Here is a 20,729-nt window from a genome sequence, read left to right on the forward strand (position 1 = left end):
AAGCCCAGGAACCCAGAAATCTGAGGGGCCGTGTGGGGGCGCAGTGAGGAGGGGTGGGGGGTCACTCGGGCTGGGCAAGTGGGGCAAGATGCCGTAAGGGGCAAACACTGTCTGGGGTAGGGGCCTATGATGCCCGGCTGGGGAGACACAGTGCCCAGAACCAGCTGTGCCTGAAAACCTACTTGTTTGTGACCTGGCAGGACCAAGAGGAGCAAAGCACAACTCCCTCTCCCCAACTCTTCATGGCCTGTGGGGTAGGCCAGGCAGGACGTCTCCCCAATCAGCACAGAGGTCAAAGGTGAAACCCAGACCCTCTGCAAGGGAGCAGGGGAAGCAAGACCACTCAGCCCCAGTGGGGCCTCTCTTGCTGTTTGCATCACTCCAACACTCGCTGACCCACACCCGGGCCCCCCAGGTCTCTGGATCCTGAGCACGTGCTGTCTGTAAATAGCCAGGAGGCAATGGGGTTCACTTTTCACCCAGGTAAGGAGAAGGGCGCACCCCCCCCAAGCTGGGCTGCTACAGAACAGTAGGGAAACAGAGGCAGAGGCAGGAGATGGACACAGGAGGCAGCCCAGGGTGCCAGGTGCCAGGGAGGACTACAGGAGACTCCTGGCTCCCTTCCTCCACGTCTGTCTGGGCCTCCTGGCCCGCCCTGCTGGCTCTCTGAGCGCTAACCCAGGAGGGGACCGGCACCAAGCAGGCACTCCACAGCCCCCGGGTTTAGTCTTTGGTGACTCACAGCACTGTGGGGGTCGATCTTGGGACGCTCCATGGCAATGGTGATGCAGTTGAGGAAGATGATGACAAGGACCACATGGTCGAACATCTTGTGGGTGATGATTCGGTGACATAGGAGGCGGAACCTGCTGGAAGACAGGCAAATGCTAGGCAGGAGGTGAGCAAGATGACGGTAAGAGGCGAGGTGAGCAAGATGACGGTAAGAGGCCTCGCCCCGCAGCCCTTCCCCCTCCTGGGCCCTCCCAGCCCGGGGCCCCTCTCTCACTTGCCCCTAGGTCAGAGGACACTTCTGGCATCCCCGAGACGGGGTCATGGGCTCACCCCCCAGGAGGAGAGGTCAGGGACCCCCTGCTCACCTTGACTGCGGAGGGAAGATGTATGCTGACCAGGAGTCTCGCTCACGGCAGCAGGCAGGCAGCCGGGCTCGGATCCAGACTCTTATCCGCTCCCCTCTGCTCTGTAGAAGGATCACGGGACTTGTGTGCACGACCAGGCCCCCAAGCTCCCTGAGCCTGCCCTGCCCGTCAGCAGTTCCGCGGTGCTCGCTGGCTGTCCAGCCTCTGCCGTCCTTCTCTTCCTTTATTCCTAAGACCCCCATCTCCCTCTCAGCCCCCCTCTCGTCCCCTGAGCATTGCTCACTTCGGTAATCTCCCCCCTCTTCCCCCGCACCCTCTCTCCCAGGCTCTCTGCTCTTATCCTCTCTGTCCCCAGCCTGGCCCCCCCTGCCTGGCTTCCTTTTTTCCTTCCCCATGGGGCTTGGAAGCCGTATCAATTATCAAACATTGTCCCCATCACAGCTGTCTGTTCAAAGACACACCTGGGACTAGGAGACACTGGCCCCTTCTCCTCATGGCCTAACCCTAAGGTCCTAGGTCCCTGTGCCCCATCCCTGGAGTCAGAGATGGTGGTAAGGGGCTCAAGGAGGGGTGAATGGGTTAGGGCGGGTGTGAAGTCAAGGCTGGTGATGAGGTCAAGATAGGAGAGGAGGATGGGGAGGGCATGGGTTTGGAGAGATGAGTGATGGGTATTTCTGAGTCACAGGGGGAGGGCCATGAAAGATTCATACGCATCTGCCCGAAACCATCCATATCCACCAGCCCCGCAGATGACGAGGATCTGGGGCTCGGTGGGGCGGGCGTCGGGAGGGAAGGGGCTGCTTGGTGCTCAGCTTCAGGGCTGGCCCCTCCTTGAGATCCCTGGGGCATGAGAGGGTATGACAGCAACTCCCTGAATTCCACAGAACGGGGACAGGCTTGTCTAGCTCCCCTCGCTCAAGGTCAGGGGTGAGAGGTCACTGTGCCCAGGGGAGGCCTCACCAGGTTGCCCTCGTCATCGCCATCATCCCCGTCCAGTGGGGGGTCGTCGGGCCGCAGGGCCCGGGCCAGGCGCCCCGAGGCCGACTTGCCATTGCAGTCCTGGTGCTCAGAGGCCGAGCTGCGGCCACTGGCTGTGCGATGCAGCGCGGGCACCCGCAGCGTGTCCGGCAGGTCAAAGGAGTTCTTGGCCTCCCGCTCCAGGGACCCCCCATGGCGCCGGTCACTGCCTGCCGGGCTGGTCCTCTCCTCTTCAGAGCTCTCCTCTTCGTCCTGGCTCTCTCGGCCCTCTCCTGACAACAGGGACCTCCGCTCCCCACTCGGGCTCCTCCGCTTCAGGCTGGGGGCGCGGCCCAAGCTGTTCCGGCTGGAGCGCCTGCTGGTCCAGCTGCTGGCTGCACTCCAGGGGCTGTGTGGAGAGCTGCGGGCACTTGGCTGGTGGTGGGGGGGGGGAGTCAAGAAGAGGGTGGTCACCACCAAGACCTCCCAGCCCTGCACCCCCTCCCATGCACGCTGTCTCCTGTGAGCCTCCCTGGCATCACACCAGGTATCGAAGTGTAAAGAGGAGCCCTGGTTTCATATTACTTACTTCAACTAGCTGTGTGACCTTTGGCAAGTTACTAAACCTCTCTGTGCCTCCATTCTTCATCTGTACATGAGATATGACACTGAGACCTATTCCTCATTTAGCTGACTGGCAGTATAAAAAGACGGCAGGAGCATGGGCCCTGACGTCCGCTCCTGGATGAAAGGGCTGGCTGTCACCGGCTCACAGGACGCAGGGCGTCCCACAAATCAGTTTGGCCATCTGAGACTAAGATTGCCTCTCTAAAATGGGGATAATGAAGATACCTCCCTCATCGGCTTGCGATGAGGATTCAATGCATTTAGAATGTTTATGAGCGGTGTCTTAGAACAGTGCCTGGTCCAGGGCGCCTGGTTGGCTCAGTCGTTAAGCATCTGCCTTTGGCTCAGGTCATGACCCCAGGGTCTTGGGATCAAGTCCCGCATCGGGCTCCCTGCTTAGCAGGAAGCCTGCTTTTCCCTCTCCCACTCCCCCTGCTTGTATTTCCTCTCTCGCTGTCTTTCTCTGTCAAATAAATAAATTAAATCTTAAAAAAAAAAGAACAGGGCCTGGTCCAGAGTCAGTGGGGTTTGCTATTCTTACGATTGGGTATTAAGAAGATAAGGACCACCCTCCCCTTCCAAAACAGAACTCAGAGGCTGAGTCTCACACAAGGTCACTGAGTTAAGGGACCGAAGAGTAGGATTAGAACATGGCTCTTCTGCCCCCGAGACCAGAGCTCCACACCTGTCTGCTTTACCAGCCCTACTGACCTCCCTGGGGGTTGTCCAGCCTGGGGCTCAGAGGCCATGCCCTGAGGCCCATCTGCTTCCCTCCTCTGTTCCCTCCTGACGTCTGTGCATCTCCCATTTCCCAGCATCCACAGGTACCCCGTACCGGTGACTTCATCTCGTGGGCTGCCCCGGGCTCAGCAGACCCGCTGCTGCTGGTGCGGCGGGAGGCGGGGCCCGGCACCTCTGCCAGGCCGGTGCTCGAACTCTTGGGGAGTGACATGGGTGTGGCGGCCGTGTGGATGATAAGAGGGGGCAGCAGGTTCCTCCGCAGCTCTGGGGGATCTCCCAGGGACACCACTGCTGGGGGAGAGAGGGTGAAACCTGAGACCACCCGAGGCCTGCCCAGGGCCGGGGACGGCTCCCCCAGGAGAAATACTCACAGGCCAAGCGCTTCTTCCTGTCCCCATTGCCATCCAGGCTGGATGAGAAGAAATCAGGCTCCGACTCAGACTTGGTGGCGTCTCCCTAGGGTGGGGGAGCAGTGGGCCGTTAGGGCCCCGGTCGGGCAGAACTTAGTGGGAGGGACTCAGGTCTCCCTATCTCCACACGCACACACCACATACAGGCTACGGGAACCAGCAACCACGGCACGAGACATGCACTGGCACAGGCCAGACCACGCAGGTATGGGGCCCAGAGCTCCCCAGGGCCCCCAACCCCCCTGCCTCCCACCAGCCACACCTCAGAGAAGGCCACGGCTCATCCCAGAGCCCGCGACACAACCAGCCTGGCTGGGACTGGCTCCAGGAAGGGCTGAGGGGAGAAGGGAGAGTGAGCCGGCAGGTGGGTGCAGAGGCCAGAGGGAGCTGGGGACCTGAGTGAAATGGTCACTAGAGCCTAAATTCCAATTTGAGCCTCTGCTTTCCTTCCATGGCTGCCCTACCCCGGGCCTCAGACCTGAGGACCTGAGAAGGCGATTGAAAGACCCCAGACAGAGCAGCTCAGCCCAAGGAGGCCACTGCAGGCCATCTGCTTCGTCCCCTTGTCTTCCCCAAGACCCCACCCCTTCCCCTGGCCCCATTTGTACCTCCGTCCCTGTCTCTGGGGCAGTTTTTCCTTCTTAGCAGGTCAGTAGGTTCCCTCGTAATTACGCACTTCTCCTTAAGAAGTTATTAAGAAATACTTGATTGCTACTTTTGATAAGGACATAAATATTGCGTAATTGGCATCTCAGGGGATCATTTTCATTAACTCGGTTTACATCCCTAACGAGGCCTCTAATTATCGAGCGGGATCTCCGGGGGGCTGCTCGGGATACACAGCACCGTGGGGTCCCACGGGGATCCTGGCTCCAGACCGCAGTTCCTGCGCCTGTGCAGGAAACGGCGGAGCAAAGGCTCGGCATGGGCGCCAGAACGTGTCCGGGAACACCTGCCGGGCCTTCCAGGCGGTCAGGGGGCCAGAGACTAGGAAGTGGATTTAAAATTCTGGTACCTTCCGGCAAGAAGCACCTCCACCCTCACATCCTCCAAAGACTTGTCCTGAGCTGAGGCAGCTTGTGGGGGTCTCCAATAGGGGCTCAAGTCAAGGGGGAGGGGAGAGAGATGGGGGAACACGGTCTGCGGCCACGGATCTTGAGTCCACAGAGACCCAAGGACGTGGACTCCTTGGGGACCTCAGCGTAGGCACACACACGCGGTGTCCCCCACACGTGCACACAGATGATTCTAAGTCCCTTCCTTCTCCCGCCCCTCCACCGGTCCAGCAGGGGACGGGAACGGTGCCCTTTGCAGGTCGATGGGGGCAGAGGCAAAGAGACTCCTCTTCTCAATGTCCTCTCAGGGAGGGGTGCGGGGTGAAGGGACTTAAAATCGAAGCAAACCTCACGACACCAATGACCACCACAGCTACCACAGTTGCACAGCAGCTGAGCGTGAACACGACCACAGAGACGCGGAGGCAGAGTGGAGGGGGCACAGGGCACGGGGAAGGGGGGACATGCCGACTCGTGATCGCGTACCTACCCCCTGGGAGTCGACAGGCAGCTGAATACAGCTTAACTGTCCACTCGCATCTTCCCGTTTGCTGATTTCCTACAGGGAGACGGGGAGGCAGGGGACGGGCGCTGGTCACAGGCGCTCAGGCTTTCAGACATCAGCAGTGTCGAAAGAGGATGAAGAAAAGGGTGGTGCAAACCAGGCGGGGGGGTGGGAGGGGGACGAGACACCAGGGGTAGGGGAGGAGGAGAAAGGGGACAGAACGGCCTTCGAGAATTCAACCACAGGCCTTCGGGCCAGAATGAATCTGAAGGGTGAGGGCAGAGGCCAGGAGGATGGGGAAAAGGGCAGGGAAGGAGACTGAGCCCCCCGATAATCCTAATAACGACAGCTACCGCTCACTGAGGGCGTGTCAGCCCTCCCGAAACTACCTTTTTAATGCCACCAGCTAGCCTCTCACAAGATGGGAAGGGAGTACCACCAATGTCCCCTTAGGGGAAACCCCTGAGGTTTGGAGAAGCTAAGACAACTGCCCCAAGGCACGCAGAGAGTAAGAGGTACATCTGGGCCTCACACCTGAGTCTCCAGCTAGCCTTTTGCTGGCCCCCCACTGGCAGGGGGCTTGGGGAATGGGCAGACAGGCTGGGAAGGAGGAGGGGATGGAGGCAGAGGCTGGGAGGAGGCTGAAGGCTGGTTGTTGGAACGGGCTTCCCCACTCCCACACGCCCAGCCTGTGTCCCTCCAAATCAGACCGGGTCCAGCTGCTCCCACTGGGATGGGATGTGACAAGTAACACTGGGATGACAGCTATGATGTTGTTTAATATCAATTAATGGCCTCACACAGGGCCTGCCGCCTGTTCATTTAATTAAGTGTGTGGATGATGAATATACAGGCATTCAGGGCACTGCCCCCCACAAGTCGGGCAATCATCAGCGGAGCCAGCCCAGCCCCCTGGGGCTCCTCCCTCTTACCTATTAGCCAGGTGGCAAGGCCAACCGGGGGCTATCCTTGAGCCCTCCTGCTAGCGATGCCCCACAAAACGGGGGCGGCCACTTCCTCCACCGAGGTGGGTTGCCTCATTTGTAAAAAAGCCGACCATCACAATAGCAAAAAAGCAGCCTCTCCTGCCAGATTGTGGGGCTGCCTCGAAGTGACATGTTCAACCCCCTGAAACTCATACACGAGAGGGCAGGTGTTTCTGGAGGAATCCAGGTCACCAGCATTGAGTGACTGGGCCTTCCCTTCCCCATCCAGTTGCTGGCCTGACGCATGCAGGACAGCGGGCCGGTGGGCCAGCCCCTCCTGTGGGTACCCCAGCGCCATGTCACTGCTTCCCCCAATCCCCATCCCCCAGAGGAGGGTGGATCTGGGCCTCCTTTCTCCATCCCACTCTAGACCTGAAGCACCAAGCCCTGAGTGGGACCCTCCCCTACAGACATCTGTGCTTGGCTGGTTGAGGAGGCTGTGGCCCCAGGCCCGACCCTGCCCCCCTCAGGCTGGGATAGTCACAGGCTCCCAGCAGGGCCAGACTGCTGCCTAGCAACCAGGCAGGCCCCTGGCTCCTCAGCACTCCATTTAACAAGGTGTTTGCTGAAAGGGGTGGGGGTGGGGAGGGGGCTGTCTGCTCTGGGCACCTCCAGGCCAGCAGAGAGGAGGGAAGTAGGCTCTGGGTGTTTTCCATGCTCCTCTATGGAGTTCCTCAGGAATTTTCCTGAGGACATCTTAGCCATCAGGAACGATGTATTGGAAGGGGCTGCAGGACCCCTGTCCCCTCTCGGCTCCTCTTGCCACAGGCTGAGGGCTGTGGCTGAGAGCAGGGGGCGTCCACAGAGATCCTGGATCTTAGGGGAGTACGGTGGCACCCCTTAACTTTCCAGGCCCCGGGGAATCCCCAAGTGCATGCCTTGGGCCTCCCCACAAAGAGGCCCAGCCATCCCCACAAGCAGGCTGCGCCGCCCCCCAGCTGTCCTCACTGCCACCCTGCAGGAGGAAATGCCATCCCGGATCACTACAGAACCCGCGCGGCTGGCAGCAGGAGAGGGCCAGCATGGGCCAGATGCACCCGCGTCCCCCCAGCCCAGCCGGCCTACGGGGAGCGGCCCGCCCTCGCCAGGCTGGGAAAGAGTCGGAAAATAGATTTTTGTTTTTCCACCGTGTGCCGAGTATTTATAGACCAGGCCGCAGCGGGAGTTTCCATCCGGGTCACCCGGAGAGAACTGGACCGAGAGCTTTTCTACGCCCAACCTGGAGCATTTCTAGGTTGGGTCAACCTGCCTGGGAAAGATGCCTGGAGGCTGGGCTGGGCCAGCCCGGAGCTCAGGGGAGAGGGGCAGAGCTGAGGGAGAGGAACGGCACGCCGCCCTTTGGGCAGAAGCTGAGCCCGGGCACAGCAAGGGCAGGATCAATGCAAATCAATATTAATTGATGACGCCGCCTGTGACGAAGGTGACGGAGCCTGGGCTGGAAATAGGACGCTCATCTCTGCCATGCCTGCAGCTAATTGGGCTCATTTCTCACCCTGGGCAGCTTAGCCCTGCCCGGGCCCTGGTGGCATCTTCATCAGCTCAGCTGGAGCTCAGATGACTTGCACGCACGCTTCCCCCCACCCCTCAGCTCAGATGGATCCCATCCGGATGTCCCCGAGAGCATCCACGCTTGGGATCGAGCCGTACCCTCAGCCAACTTCTCCAGCTCCCCGGGGAAGGGTCTAGCCAACTTTGATGCTGGAGCCCAGCTGAAGTCAGCAGCTGACCTGGGCCCGGGGTGTCCCCCACTACCACCCTGTCTCCCTGGAGCCAAGGGGTTGCCGGAGACCTGGAGCCTTCCACCCTAGCCCTCCCCCCCCACCCCAACGCCCACCCCGATGGGCATTTTCTGCGAGACCTCCCAGGCTCCCGCAGCTGATGGCTGCGGGCAGGGGGTTACCTCCGCCTGGAAGCCCTCCACCAGAATGGCGACGAGCAGATTGAAGAGCACATAGTTGCCGAAGGTCATGAGGGCAATGAAATAAAGGGCAGCCCAGGACGACGTGGAGGCCATGCCATTGTAGAGCACCTTGTTCCAGTCCTCCTGGGTCAGGATCTGCAGGCAGGGGCTGGGGCTCAGTGTTTTTGCCCAGGGGCACCGCCCCCATCCTCCCAACCCTGTCCAGCCCTGCCTGGTTACCCTGGCACCTGAAAGACGGTGACGATGGCCCAGAGCAGGGAGTCGAAATTCTTCCGGTCTGGCAGCGTGTCCCCATCCCGCTCAGATGCAAACTTGCAGCCGAAGAGATGCATGCCCAGGATGCTGAAGACACAGGAGCCACGAGACGGGGGTCAGGGCAGCAGCGTCCCCTCCCCGCCGCCCCTCGGGCCCTCCCCGCCGCCAGCACAGGCGCCGCACCTGCCCTCACCTGAAGATGAAGATGAAAAGCATGAGCAGCATGCAGAAGGTGGCCACGTTGTCCATGGTCTTCATGAGCACCACGAGCTGCCGCTGCAGCGCCGGCAGGAAGCGCACCAGCTTCAGCACCCGCATCAGGCGGAAGGTCCGCAGCACCGACAGGCCACCCCCCTGCTGGCCCACGATCTCCCACACGCTGCAAGGAGGGCAGGGAGCCTGAGCTCCCGCGTGCTCTCCCTTCCCCCTGCCCCTCCCTCGGAGAGGGCCTGGCAGCGTTGGAGGGCCCGGACAGGCCCACGTGGCGTGAGCCCAGGGGGGCCCAGGTGGGTCAGACAGGAGCCCCTGAGAGGGACAGAGGGGACAGCTCCAGCCGTCTCCACCCTCAGGCCTGAGATCACACACCCGGGCCGCTGAGAGCCCTTTCCCAAATTCCAGCCAAGGCCGTGGCCTCTGGTTACGGAATGGTTGCTTTGTTCTCTCTTAACGAAATCGAAAGCCAATTCCAGAAAGCAATAAGGCAGCTCTTCTGATCCCGGGACCAAGGGGGACAGAGCACTTTCTCAGGGTCTTAGAAATCCTAAAGCAAGTGGCGGGGGTCTGAGATGGTTTCCAAGCACTTTGCAAGCAGGGACAGCTGGCCCGGCCTCACACCTCCTTCAACTACTCCGCAAAGCCAGCTCCCCAGTCCTCACGCACCCTGGGGCCTGCAGTGGGGTCAAGGGCAAGAAGTGGAGAGAGGAGAGTGCAGACCAGACAGGGGTCTGGTCAAAGGAGACTCGAGGCCAAGTTCAGCCTGAGCAAGGTAGGGCTGAGAGAGGCTGGAGGGGATCACCTTCCACGGGGGAGCGGCAGGGCCTGTGGGTTGGTGCGGGGCAGGGGGACTGACTCCAGACCCCCAGAAGCCATGCAGAGGAACAGGTTGCATGGCTTCTTGCCCCACGGGCATTCCTCTAGGTGAGCGGCAGTGGAGGGGCGGTCCTACCTGATGACAACAATGACACCATCGAAGATGTTGTAGGGGTTCTTGATGTAGCCAAAGGGACCGTACACCAGCAGCTTCAGCAGCATCTCCAGGGCAAAGAGGCTGGTGAAGACGATGTTGCTGATTTCCAGAGCGTTGGTCAGCTCCTCGGGCTGCAGGGCAGGGTGGGGAATGAAGCAGCCGGCGCTCATCCCCAAGCCCCTCATTCCTGTCCTCCCTAGGACTGGGCCACTGGGAGAGGAGCCATAGGAGTAGCACGCTGGGGCTGGGTGGGTGAGCAGGGGGGCCACTCAGGCTCCAGGGGGGGACCCTCCCCCAAAATGTCCATGATGAAATGCATTCACGGACGGCCACCACACAAAATCCCAGGTCTGAGTCTCAGATCCCGGGACCAGGGATGAGCTGTAAGTCGTGCCCACCTCCCGCTAGGACCCCCGAGACCCGTCTCGTCCCATGCTGTCCTACCAGCCTATCAGGCCAGGGCCAGCAGCACAGGGACGCTGGCCGATGTCAGAGGGTGATTGCCAAGGCCCCACACGCCTACACAAACACACAGCCACACGCAAAGTCACATGTGCTCTACGATTACTCTGTGGACTTGGCAGCCTTCTCCTGGACAACTGTTGGCTACGCTGCTTCCTTCCAGACACATGCATACACTGCACAGCCCCACATGGTCCACACACAAATGCACGTGTGCTCACAAACACGTGAACGTGCAGGCACACGCACACAGACGCACGCATGTGTGTGCAAGCATGCCGATGGGCAGAAGGGAGAGTCACAGGAAGGTTGTCATAGACAAGGAGGCACTGGGAGCTGCCACCTGAGACTTGGACATCTCGTTAATTCCCAGCCTATACCCTGTCCACTCACTATGTGACCCCCAGCAAGATTTTCCACCTCTCTGGCCAAATGCAAAACACTGGTGGTCATCCCTTTTATGCTTCTACCCACGGTCTGATCTTGGGACCAGAGACGCATCCTAGAGTGCTCATCAGAAACAACACATGTCTGCTATTCCAGCTCACTAGTTACCTCGCCCCCCTCCTTCTGTTAATATGAAGTGCCTACTGTATGCCTAGCAGTGCCTCAGATATTAAAGGAACTGCAGAAACACGCCCACTGTGCTTCCTGCCTCCCGGAACCCAGAGTCTCGCTGGAAACAGGTTGTGCACAAAATAGCCGAATAACTACAAGTGGCCTGAGATTCTTAGATGCCAAAATAAATTACCCAGACTGTGAATCCAAGAGCCTAGGGGAGAGACGGTGAGGGAGGAACACGCTGGGAAAGCTGTGGTCAGGAGGCAGCACTTGAAAGGGACTCTGAGGGTTGGAGATGCGAGAAGACACCTGGTTGGCTCAGTGGAGCCCATTATCTACCTTATAGGTCTCGATCCCCCAAAAACCCAAGTTTCAAATCAGTTTAAGAAGTTCAAATTAAAATAAATAAGCAGATGAAGCCCTTGGTCCATCGGCCATCTCTCCCTGCTGACCCAGCTGTCTCACCTGGCGGGCTGCCCAGGGAGGTCACCCAAGCATGGAGCCAGGCCAGGGAGCCACCAAATATATCCTAATGGCCTGACTTTATGGGGCCAGTCTGAGTAGGGGAGTCCTGGTAGGAAGGGCCTTCTGACTGACAGGTGAGGAGTGTTTGGGGGTCAGTAGCTACTCCGAAGGAGAGACACTCTCAGCCTGTGCTTGGATTCTTTCCAGAGGCAGCCCTGGAGGGCAGAACCAGGGTCAGCATGCAGGGCTGAGAGCCAGCTGTGGGGGCCAGTGTGGCAAGGAGCCCATGGGTCTGGCAGATCTCGAGCCAATCCTTGCTCCCCAGACTGCAAGTGGGGGCTGGAGAGGGCACTGTCCCCTGACCTAGTGTGTGGGGCACACAGAGATAGGACGTTGGGTCCCCCCAGCATAGCACAGCATGGCTGATGGGGAAGGGTCACGGTCAGGGCAGCAGGCGCTCAGGGCTCAGACCCCTCCTGATGAAGCAGATCTCCACTTGGGCTGCCAAGTGCCATCTGTCAGGGGACCATGGTCAGCGATCCTGCCTCCCTGTCACTGTGCCACCTGCCCAGCTGTCCATCCTTGCGTTAGATAAAGGTGATAAGCACAGACCACACAGGTGCGACGCCGTTGAGGGGGGCAGGTTCTGAGGCTCACCCTGTGTCTTGCCTCACGCCACCCACACAGTGGCCCTGGCACCCTCGCTTTACAGATGACCAGAAAGGTCAAGAGCTATTGAATGACTGGTTCAGAGTCACAGGGCAGAAACAACCAGGGAGTGGGCCCCAATCCCAGCTCATTCTGACCCTGATAATACTGGGCAGTCCAGATTCAAACCCACCCCTGCTGACGGCAAGGGGCGTGTGAATCCCGACCCATGGAGGGATAGAATTCATAAGGTGCCCTCCGAAGTATATAAAATTACGTTTCACGTGAACTTAGATGTATCAAGAAAGAACAAGTTGATCTGAAAACACAGCCGAGGTGCCCGTACAATGGGTGAATTTTACAGCACACAAACGATGCCTCGGAAAGGGGGGCCAAAAAGAAAAATTAATAAAATGCTTTTTAAAAAGTAGCTGAAAGCACAGTAGCTTTTGGTATCTCGAATTGACTCTATCAGTGACTCTTAAAAGCACGCCCAGCACTGGGCATGTAGAGGGGGTATTTCCGGCCTTTCCTGATACCATCCAGGGCGGTCACAACTATCTGTGCCTGATGGCTCTTGGCCCATGGACACCTGCACACCAAGCAGGAACCTTGTCAGAAAGATGAGCACAGGGCTCCCCCAAAGCCTGCATCTTCGGTTCCAGTTAAGGGGGCGGCAGCAAAGGCTGGAGTCCCCGCCGCAACCCTCCAGGCAGCTTTGGGACTGGAACGGCAGAAGGAAAGGAGAACCAGGCGCTGTCCCTCAGCCTGCCCTTCATCTCCTGCGCACGCTCCCTGCGCACACCTCAGGGCCATGCCCATGTCCTCCCAGGGCTACGGTATCCCCTCATAATCCATGGGAAAAGGCTCTCCTCCCCGAGACAGGTCTGCCCAAGTTACTAAATTGGAGGCTGGGAATGTTCTGCAAAAGCAGGACCAGGACACAGAGACACAATCTTAGCAACACGGTTGCCCCAGGGACCAGAGCCATGATCACAACCACTGCAGCAGTAAAGGGGAGGGGAGGGAGCCAACTTCTGCTAGTCCCCTCCCAGGGCTCTGCACTGGCTGATCCCTCCCTCCCAGGATTTCATTTCCTCCAGGCCTTGAAGACAGCCAGGTAAACTGAGGCTCCGAGAGGTATGGTGACCTGATGGAGCTGGCTTAGGAAGGTACAGTGCAAGGGATGCTGGCATGTTCCCCTGCATCTTCCCACAATACCTCCCCCTCCCCTCAGAACATGTGCAACTGCACACTGGGCCGTCAGCTGTGCGGTCCATCAGCCGCCCCCTCCCGAACTCTCCCCTACTGCCAGCAAGTCCCTTCTCAGGTCTGGACCGTATCCTCCCTTCTGTTCATGGACATCAAGGACCCATGGGGGCTTTAGGAAGATGAGACTAGGCAGCCTGAGCTTCCCCCTCCCCCCCACTCCAGGAGGACCCAAGCTCTTCTCTGGGAGGTTGCTAATCATAAACCCCCCATCTCCCAACACTCCCTTTCCCCTCAGCCTGTCACCTTGGAGCAAATGTAGCCCCCTATAAACTGCTCCAGACTTCCCAGCATCAAGACTCCCCTGAAACCCATCACACCTCCAACAACTAACCCGTAATGGGCCCACTATGTGCAGCACACTGGCAATCACGGTGTGGGGTTAAACCAGAGTGGGGGTGGCCTGCCAACTCTGAGCCTCTCTACCTGTGTGACCTTGGGCAATTCCCTTAACCTCTCTGATCCCCAGTTGCCTCTTCTGCTAAGCAGGGCAGCCTCACCTCATGGCCGGGCTGCTCTACAGGACACAGGAGTTAAGGACTGTGAAAACACCCAGTCCAGAGCCACTCTCAGCCAGCCCCATGGGCACTGACAGTGGAAGCAGGCCTCACACGTGGCAGGACAGGACACCTGAGAGGCTGCACCAAGCACCATGCTGGGGCAAACATCGGGAGAACCCCAGGAGCTCAAACCCAGCTGGGGCCAACATCAGTGAGAAGAACCTTGCGGAGGGCATCCCCGGCGGAGGGGCCAACATCAGTGAGAAGAACCTTGCGGAGGGCATCCCCGGCGGAGGGGAGCATGAGCAGAGGTGTGGAGCGAGGAATGCACAGAGACCAAGGATCCAGTGGTTCTCCCGGGTCAGAGGGTGGGAGGGGTTCATGGGGGACACGGCGGCAAGGCCAGCAGGGCCCAAGCAGGATGGCCTTGACTCTGCTCCACCACCAGGGCTGGACTTGTCTCTGCCCACGAAACTGTCACTGGGGCTTCTAGGGCGAGGGAAGGGATGTGCAGAGCGGTGTATTAAGAAGATTAATCTGGCTGCAGTGGTGGCAGCATGCTGATGGCTCAGAGACACGGAAAGATGGAGACCAATTAGGGGGGTACTGCAGCGGTCCAGGCAGGAGGCCTGGGAGCTGGCTCTGGTACTCAGGGAAGGCGAGTGGGGCGGACAAGCCGGGCGACCGCTGAGCAGAAGCCTGTACGGGTCACCCCAGCCCTGCCCAAGCACCCTCTGTACCCTCCTCTCCTCAGCTCCCACAGCTCCGCTGACCTGGAAATCTCTGCTCCCCAATGCTGACTCCCTGGCTCACTTCCCCTCGGCTCCCCCACCCCCTCGGCTTTTGACAGTCCTGCCTGATGCAGCCCCACACCTGGAAGGGGAGGTCCAGGCAGGGCCTCAGTGAGGGGGCAGGGGTCACTGGGACCTTTTCCTTCTTCCTCCTCCTCCAGGGGAAATCAGGAAACCCCTGGGTGGTGGGTGCTTTCCAGGAAAGTCCACAGGCACCCCCATACAGATCACAGCCTTGCTCTCCGGACACCCCAGGAGCTCTCCAGAGTGGAACTCTGTCTCTCTAGGCAGATCTCCTTCCAGGCCCTCATGTCCCCTGGGCCCCAGTGCCCCCTAACTAGGGGTGGCTTCGGCACCCCCCACAATCTCCTGCCCACTCTTCAAAGCCACCCCAAGTAAACACACAAGCAGAGTAGGCCCAGGGCACCCCCAGTGCTCACTCAGCCTGGAGACGGCCAGCCCGAAGCCCCCACGACCTCAACCCCTGGAGCTGGAACCCCCACCGCTCCCCTCCCAGAACCACGTCTGGGCAGAGCCCACGGTGCACCACCACGAGGTGCGGTGAGGCTGCCCTCATGCCCCAGACCTCGGGGGGGGGGGGCATCAATTCCCCCCACCTCCACCCCTGCAGCGGCTGAGGAATGGCTGAGCATTGCTCTGTCATGAGCCCATGACTGGATGGGGCACGGCCAGCTGGGGGTCTCACGGCAGCGAGCCACCTTCCCTCACCACCCTCTGCTGCGGGGGCTCGGCCTCTTCCCAGCTGGAGCTGCTCCGGACCCTCCTCCTCTCCCTGCACCCCCCAACCCTGTCCCTATCCCCTCTCCCCAGGCCCTACTGCAGGGGGCTCCCCGGCCCTCCCCACAAACACTTCCGTGACCTGGAGCCTCCTCTCTCCTCCCCTCCTCCACCTGCACCTCCATCTCCCTCCACACACACCCCACTCCCCTGGGCCCCTGGCCCTGGGGCCTGTCCATCACTTACCCCTCTTTCCCTCACTCCTCCAATCTCCTTTCCTGGCCTCAGAGCGGAGACCACCCCCACACTGGGAGTGCAGGCTCAGGCCCCCCCAGCTCCAGGGCCAGCACCCCAGCTCTCTCCAGACTTTCTTCCAAGCCCCCCACCTACCAGTGCCCCTGATTTCCCCGACCCTGGGGGGGGCACCACCTCCTGCCCATTTAGGGTTCCTCTCCTGCTGCCTTTCCCTCCTGAGTTCAGTCAGACCCACCGTCTCCCCTTGTCCCGAAGCTCCTTGACCCCCACCCCTCAGCTGTCACTGGGGTGCAGACGACACGAAACAATGTCCTGCCGAGCCCTTGGCTCCTCACCCGGAGAGCCAGCCTGCCTGATAGCATTCCCCAGATGGCCCGCGTCCAAACAAACCCTCTCACCCCCCTCTTCCAAACCTGACCCTTCCCCGACGGCCAGCTCCATCACTCTCCAGAATGCTGTCTTGGAACCTGGGCCTTATCTAGGATTCGTCTGGGCCCTCATCCCTCCAACAGCAGGTGCTGGGCCCACAGACCCCGCCAATGGAATTACTGCCCCCACTCCCGGTTCTTTCCACCAGCACCATACTTGGGGCCCTCACAGCCTCTGATCTGAAGGACAGAAATAGCCCCTGGGCCCCTCCCTCACCCCAGCCTGCACCCACTGGAATCTCAGGCTTCCTTCAAGACGGCCAGACTCCCATCTCTCCTGCTCATACACCTCCAGTGGGGGTGGGGGAGGCAAGGTCTGTCCTTCAGAGTGTCCCATGGCCCCCTGGGCCCTTCCAGGCCAGGCTGCCTGAATTCCCCTTCATCCTTCCACCGAGACGTCTCTGCCCCTTGCCCCAGCTGCCAGTCCCACCTATCTTTCAAGGGCCACCCCCCCCCAAAGCTACCTCCTTTGCAAAGCCCTTTCAAGCCCCCACCTGGGTGTGAGCCTCTCTTCTCTGTCCCCAGAAGCCTCCCTTAAGACATTTGGCATAATCGTCCATGAAGCAGAACTTTTCAGCCAGAACCAAAATTTCTCCGGTGCGTCTGGCTCCGTCCCCCGCCCCCTGCCATTCTGTTATTCTATTCTAGCGTGCTGTGCTCAGGGGGTGGTGTTTGCTGGACTGGGGGAGTCTAGAGCCAGAGGGTGCCTGAGGGAATGGAGCGCCCCCTTAGCCAGCCAGCTCTGAAGCAGCTTGCATTTCGTACCCTACATCTGGATAGACTTTGGAAATCTGGGGTCAGGGCGGCTCTAGAAGGATCTTCCCCCAGCATCCAGCTTGGCTGCAGCCTTGGTGCCTGAGCCAGGGCTCCTCTGTCTGGAGGCCAATAACTCCTGGAAGGCCCAAGGTTTAGGCTTGGGGTGGGAGGTGTCCATAAACCCTTGTCCTCAATGGCCACATGTGAGTTGTCCATGCCTCTGTGTGTTTTCTGGGGAGAGAGTCCCCAGTTTTCAGCAGGATCCCAAAGCAGTCTGTGAGGGCCCTCAAAGGTAAGACTGGCCACATCTGGATTCTCCTCCAACCCCCACCCCACTCCATCCCCAGCTTCCCCTGCCTTGAACAGCTGACCTCACTCACTTAAAAATAGAAACCCTCCCTGGACATGTATCTAGAATGACAGGATGGGTCCAGAGTCTGCGCTATGAGCAGAATCGTCACCTTCCTGGTCCTCTGCTGGCCTTGGCAACAGTCCACTTGGGACCCTCCCTCTCTCTCAGCCCAGGAGACCGCTGGGCCATGTGCCCCTCCTCCACCTCTCTCTGTTGTCCCTCTTCTAGAAGATGAACTTAACCTCTGCTCTCAGCACCCCAGAGCCAGGAAGAGGGTGATTAGGAAGCCCCTGTGTCCCCAGGACCCTCTCCCCATACCCACAATGTTCCTTCTGGAGCAGCCTGGCCCCAGAGCAGACCCAGGCAAAGACACCCTCACTTCTGAGCTCCAGCAACCTGCTAGTTATGGCCCGGGATACCCCACAGATGCCTCGTCTCAAACATCCTGCAGCCCCGATCTGCTCAAGGCCCAGGGCTTCCACCCTGAGCAGGAACCTGGTCTCGTCGTGGCTGCTTCCTTCCCCATCTCCAACTCGTGTGGAGTCCTGTAGACCCAGCCACCTGCCAGCTCTCCTGGCCCTCTTCCCTCTACTTCCAGGGACAGAGATGTAGGCGCCGTATGGACCACTGCAGTAGCCTTCTCCTTGGGTTCCCTGCCTCCTGTCTCCCTTCCTTGGCTCCAGACGACTTTCAATAGAACACAATAGAACACAAACCTGCTTGTATCACTGACCTGCTTAGAACCTCTTTTGGGAACCTATCACCCTCAGGAAAAAATCCACGTTCCTTCCTGTGCCTCTTAGGACCTGGCCCTGAATTTTTTTTCCAAATTGGTCTCTTGTTACTTGTCCATCCCAGCCCCCATCCAGCGCCCCACTCATTCGGAGAGCCTTACAAATCTCTCAGTTTCAGTGTTCGGTGGGTGGCACCTCTGACCCTCCCCCACATTGTGCCCTCCACCCCACCCTTCACTGACCACACCTCGCTCTTCCTTCGGACTCAACTCCCAGATCACATTTTGTGTGGGGATCTCCTGGAATTCCCCTCCCCCAGGCCAGATCCCGGACTACACCCACAACCCCTTTGAGTGGCATCAAGTAAATGTGACCGTTCACTTGTCGATGACCTCTTGAAAGGAAGGACGCAATATCCTAGGCCTGGTATAGGCACACTTCTCCTCCCAACCCACATTCAGTGACATCACGTTTTTATCTTGATGACAACATTTACACCATGGTAATTGGCAAGTGCGCTAAACGCCACAAATCAGGACGTGTTCCCCCAACTCCGATGCGCATGAAATGTGTGTGGGATGGATGGATGGATGGACGGATGGAAGGAAGGTGAGAGAGAGGGATGGTTAAATCACAGTAAGTTCCTTCTTCCATGTTCTGCTTCCTCACGGATGGGGGCATGCACATGCTTGCCCTCTATCGGATCACACCTCCATCCTCAAGTTTGCTCCCTCTTCAGTGTCCTGTCCTTGTCCTTCTCACTAGTCCTTCTGGGAGAAACAGTCCTGCCAGTTCTCACAAGCCAATGGGTCAAGAGGAGGGGGATGCAGGAGGGCAGGGACAGCATGGACCTTCCCGGGGTAGGGCGGGGTATGACAAGACGGGAGCTTCCTCTGCTAGTGGAGAGGGGCAGGAGGGGTGTCACCAACCTCGGCAGGGAAACTGAGGGGTAAGGTAGGTGACAGTGGGAGAGGACAGGCCTGGGGAGGGCAGCAGCAATGGGCAAGAGGGAGACCTGGGCTCCTTGCTGGGGAAGGACACAATACTAGGACGACAGACCTCTCCCGACCAATCCCAGGATTAATGGACAGCATCTCCTCCTCGTTCTGGGTTCTGCAGGGACACCACCTTGCCTGTCAGCATGTGCTGCCACTCTCCCTCGGGTCTTCGCCCCAACCAACACTCGTCCTACCCTGGCTCCCCCTCCCCTGTCTGACAGCCTGAGCACATCTCCAGCCCTGCCCAGCATGTCCTCATCTGCATCTGGGTTTCGTTCTCAGTCTTCAGCTCCCTCTCTGCTTCTCTCTGTCTCCGTCACCCCTGTGTCTCTATGCCTCCATCTGTCTCCATCTCCTCCCCGAGTGTCCGTCTCCCCCTCCCTCTCTTTGTCCCTCCTGTCCCTGCCACTCGGTCCCCCCTTCTTTATGGCTGCCTCTTTCAAGGTCTTCGCTTTGCCCTCTGGGACCTGGTCTCCTGGTTTCCATCTCCCTCCGAGTATCTCCGTCTCCCCTCCCCTTCTGGGTCTCTGTCTCTCAGCACCTGTGTCTGCCCACCCCCCGGCCTGCCCTGCTCAGCCTGCTCAGATCCCGAGGCGCAGATGGCAGGACGTTCACGCCGCAGTGCCTGTGAGCACAGGGCCACGGCTGCTTCTGGGACTTCTGAGCACCCCTGGCCCCCGAACCTGCCAGGCAGCCGTCAGTCATCTGTCCCCAGACTGCTGGGGACTCCCACTCAGCCCTGCGGGGTGCAGCAACCAGGGACTGGGGCAAACTGGCTCACTTGTCACGGAGTGGGGACTCCCTGCTGCTGAGGGCTTGGTGGGGGGTGTCCCCTGCCTTCCTCAGGAGCTTGGGCAAGGGGAAGCCGCAGGCACCACTGACCGATCCCTTCTACTTTCTCCCCAAGGGGGTGTCCCTCTTGACATCTAACTGAAAGGCTTCTTGCTGCCGCTTCGGTGGCCCTCAGTCTCTGTGACTCAGCGTCTTCCCAGTGCAGCCAAAGCCTCCACCAGCAGCCTCCGCCAGGACAGGTTGCAAGGTGCAGCATCCACCCCCCGCCCCAGGGGAGGGGCATCTGACCTCGGCTGGAACTGGGTGGAGGAAGAGGAGGCTGAGGTTCAGGGTAATGGGAGGTTAGGCCTGCCACTGGCTGGGTCCCAGCAGCAGAGCAGGCTGCCCCCATCAGCCTGGCAGAGTGGAGCACCTCTCCCCAGGAGGCTGGCTGGGCGGGCGTGTGCACACACACCCACGCCCCAGGTGCCCAGACACAACAGGCTCACCGCAGCGTCGTACTCCCCACCTGCTGGCACCGTGGCTGGTGTCCTCCCCTCCCTGCTCCTCACCTCCGAGAAGAGGGAATAGGGCAGAGCCACCTGGTGGGGGGGAATGCTGAGGCAAGAGGAAGGGGTGCCAACATGGTGTGAGGGCGAGGGGGGAGGGGCTGGGGCTGGGGGGTGCATCTGGCTGGACCGGGCAGCTGGGTACCCACAACATGAAAGGCACAGAGGGTGGGGGAGGGGATTCTGATTACCCTAAAAAATGAACATCTCACATCAGCTCCAGCCCTGGCTTGGACCTGTGCTCCCCAGCCTTGCCCCACACCCTCCCCTGCCCTCCCCCAAGAGGACCACCTAGCCGCTGTGGCCAGCCCCCCACCCCCAGCTCCTCCACATCCCCGCCACACCAGGGGCAGGGGAAGTGCCTCATCTCAGCTCTTTACCAGAGAAGGTCAAGTTCTGGCAGCCCGGTCTCCTTCCTGAGCCTCAGGGAGGCTGGAACACCCAGGAAAGAACACAGAAGCCTGTGGTGGCGGCAAGGATTGAAGCACCCCCCCGCCCCCCACCAGCTTTTCCAAGATTCAGCCAAGGGGTGACCTGGAAGACCAAACTGGAGCAAGGGGCTGCCTTCTGGAAGGAACTCTGTTGGGAGGCCCCATGGGGCCCGTGCAATCGGTATGGGGAGGGCTGGGGGCAGTGGGGTCCCCAGGCCACCCTTCGTGTTCTTTCACAGCTCTGGGAGTGAGAACAGCCTC

The 20,729-nt window shown here is 59.8% G+C and overlaps 1 protein-coding gene across 22 annotated transcripts in view; it reads right to left on the reverse strand.

Annotated features, from left to right (window-relative positions):
* The window catches only part of CACNA1G (calcium voltage-gated channel subunit alpha1 G), a 61,565-nt gene that overhangs the window by 23,278 nt on the left and 17,558 nt on the right, over positions 1-20,729 (reverse strand). For 11 of the 22 annotated variants that reach the window (XM_044248698.1, XM_044248688.1, XM_044248705.1 and 8 more), the window contains exons 10-19: positions 9,720-9,871; positions 8,748-8,933; positions 8,527-8,641; positions 8,279-8,434; positions 5,378-5,446; positions 3,794-3,878; positions 3,517-3,710; positions 2,058-2,489; positions 1,098-1,198; positions 743-866 (exon numbers count right to left, since the gene is read on the reverse strand). In XM_044248698.1, the coding sequence (XP_044104633.1) occupies positions 743-866; positions 1,098-1,198; positions 2,058-2,489; positions 3,517-3,710; positions 3,794-3,878; positions 5,378-5,446; positions 8,279-8,434; positions 8,527-8,641; positions 8,748-8,933; positions 9,720-9,871 (1,614 nt within the window). Of the gene's footprint in view, positions 1-742; positions 867-1,097; positions 1,199-2,057; positions 2,490-3,516; positions 3,714-3,793; positions 3,879-5,377; positions 5,447-8,278; positions 8,435-8,526; positions 8,642-8,747; positions 8,934-9,719; positions 9,872-20,729 lie in introns of all 22 variants that reach the window. The other 11 variants (XM_044248701.1, XM_044248693.1, XM_044248699.1 and 8 more) reach the window with 2 other exon arrangements.

The sequence above is a fragment of the Neovison vison genome, chromosome 5, assembly GCF_020171115.1.
Source record: "Neovison vison isolate M4711 chromosome 5, ASM_NN_V1, whole genome shotgun sequence".
Lineage (NCBI taxonomy): Eukaryota > Metazoa > Chordata > Mammalia > Carnivora > Mustelidae > Neogale > Neogale vison.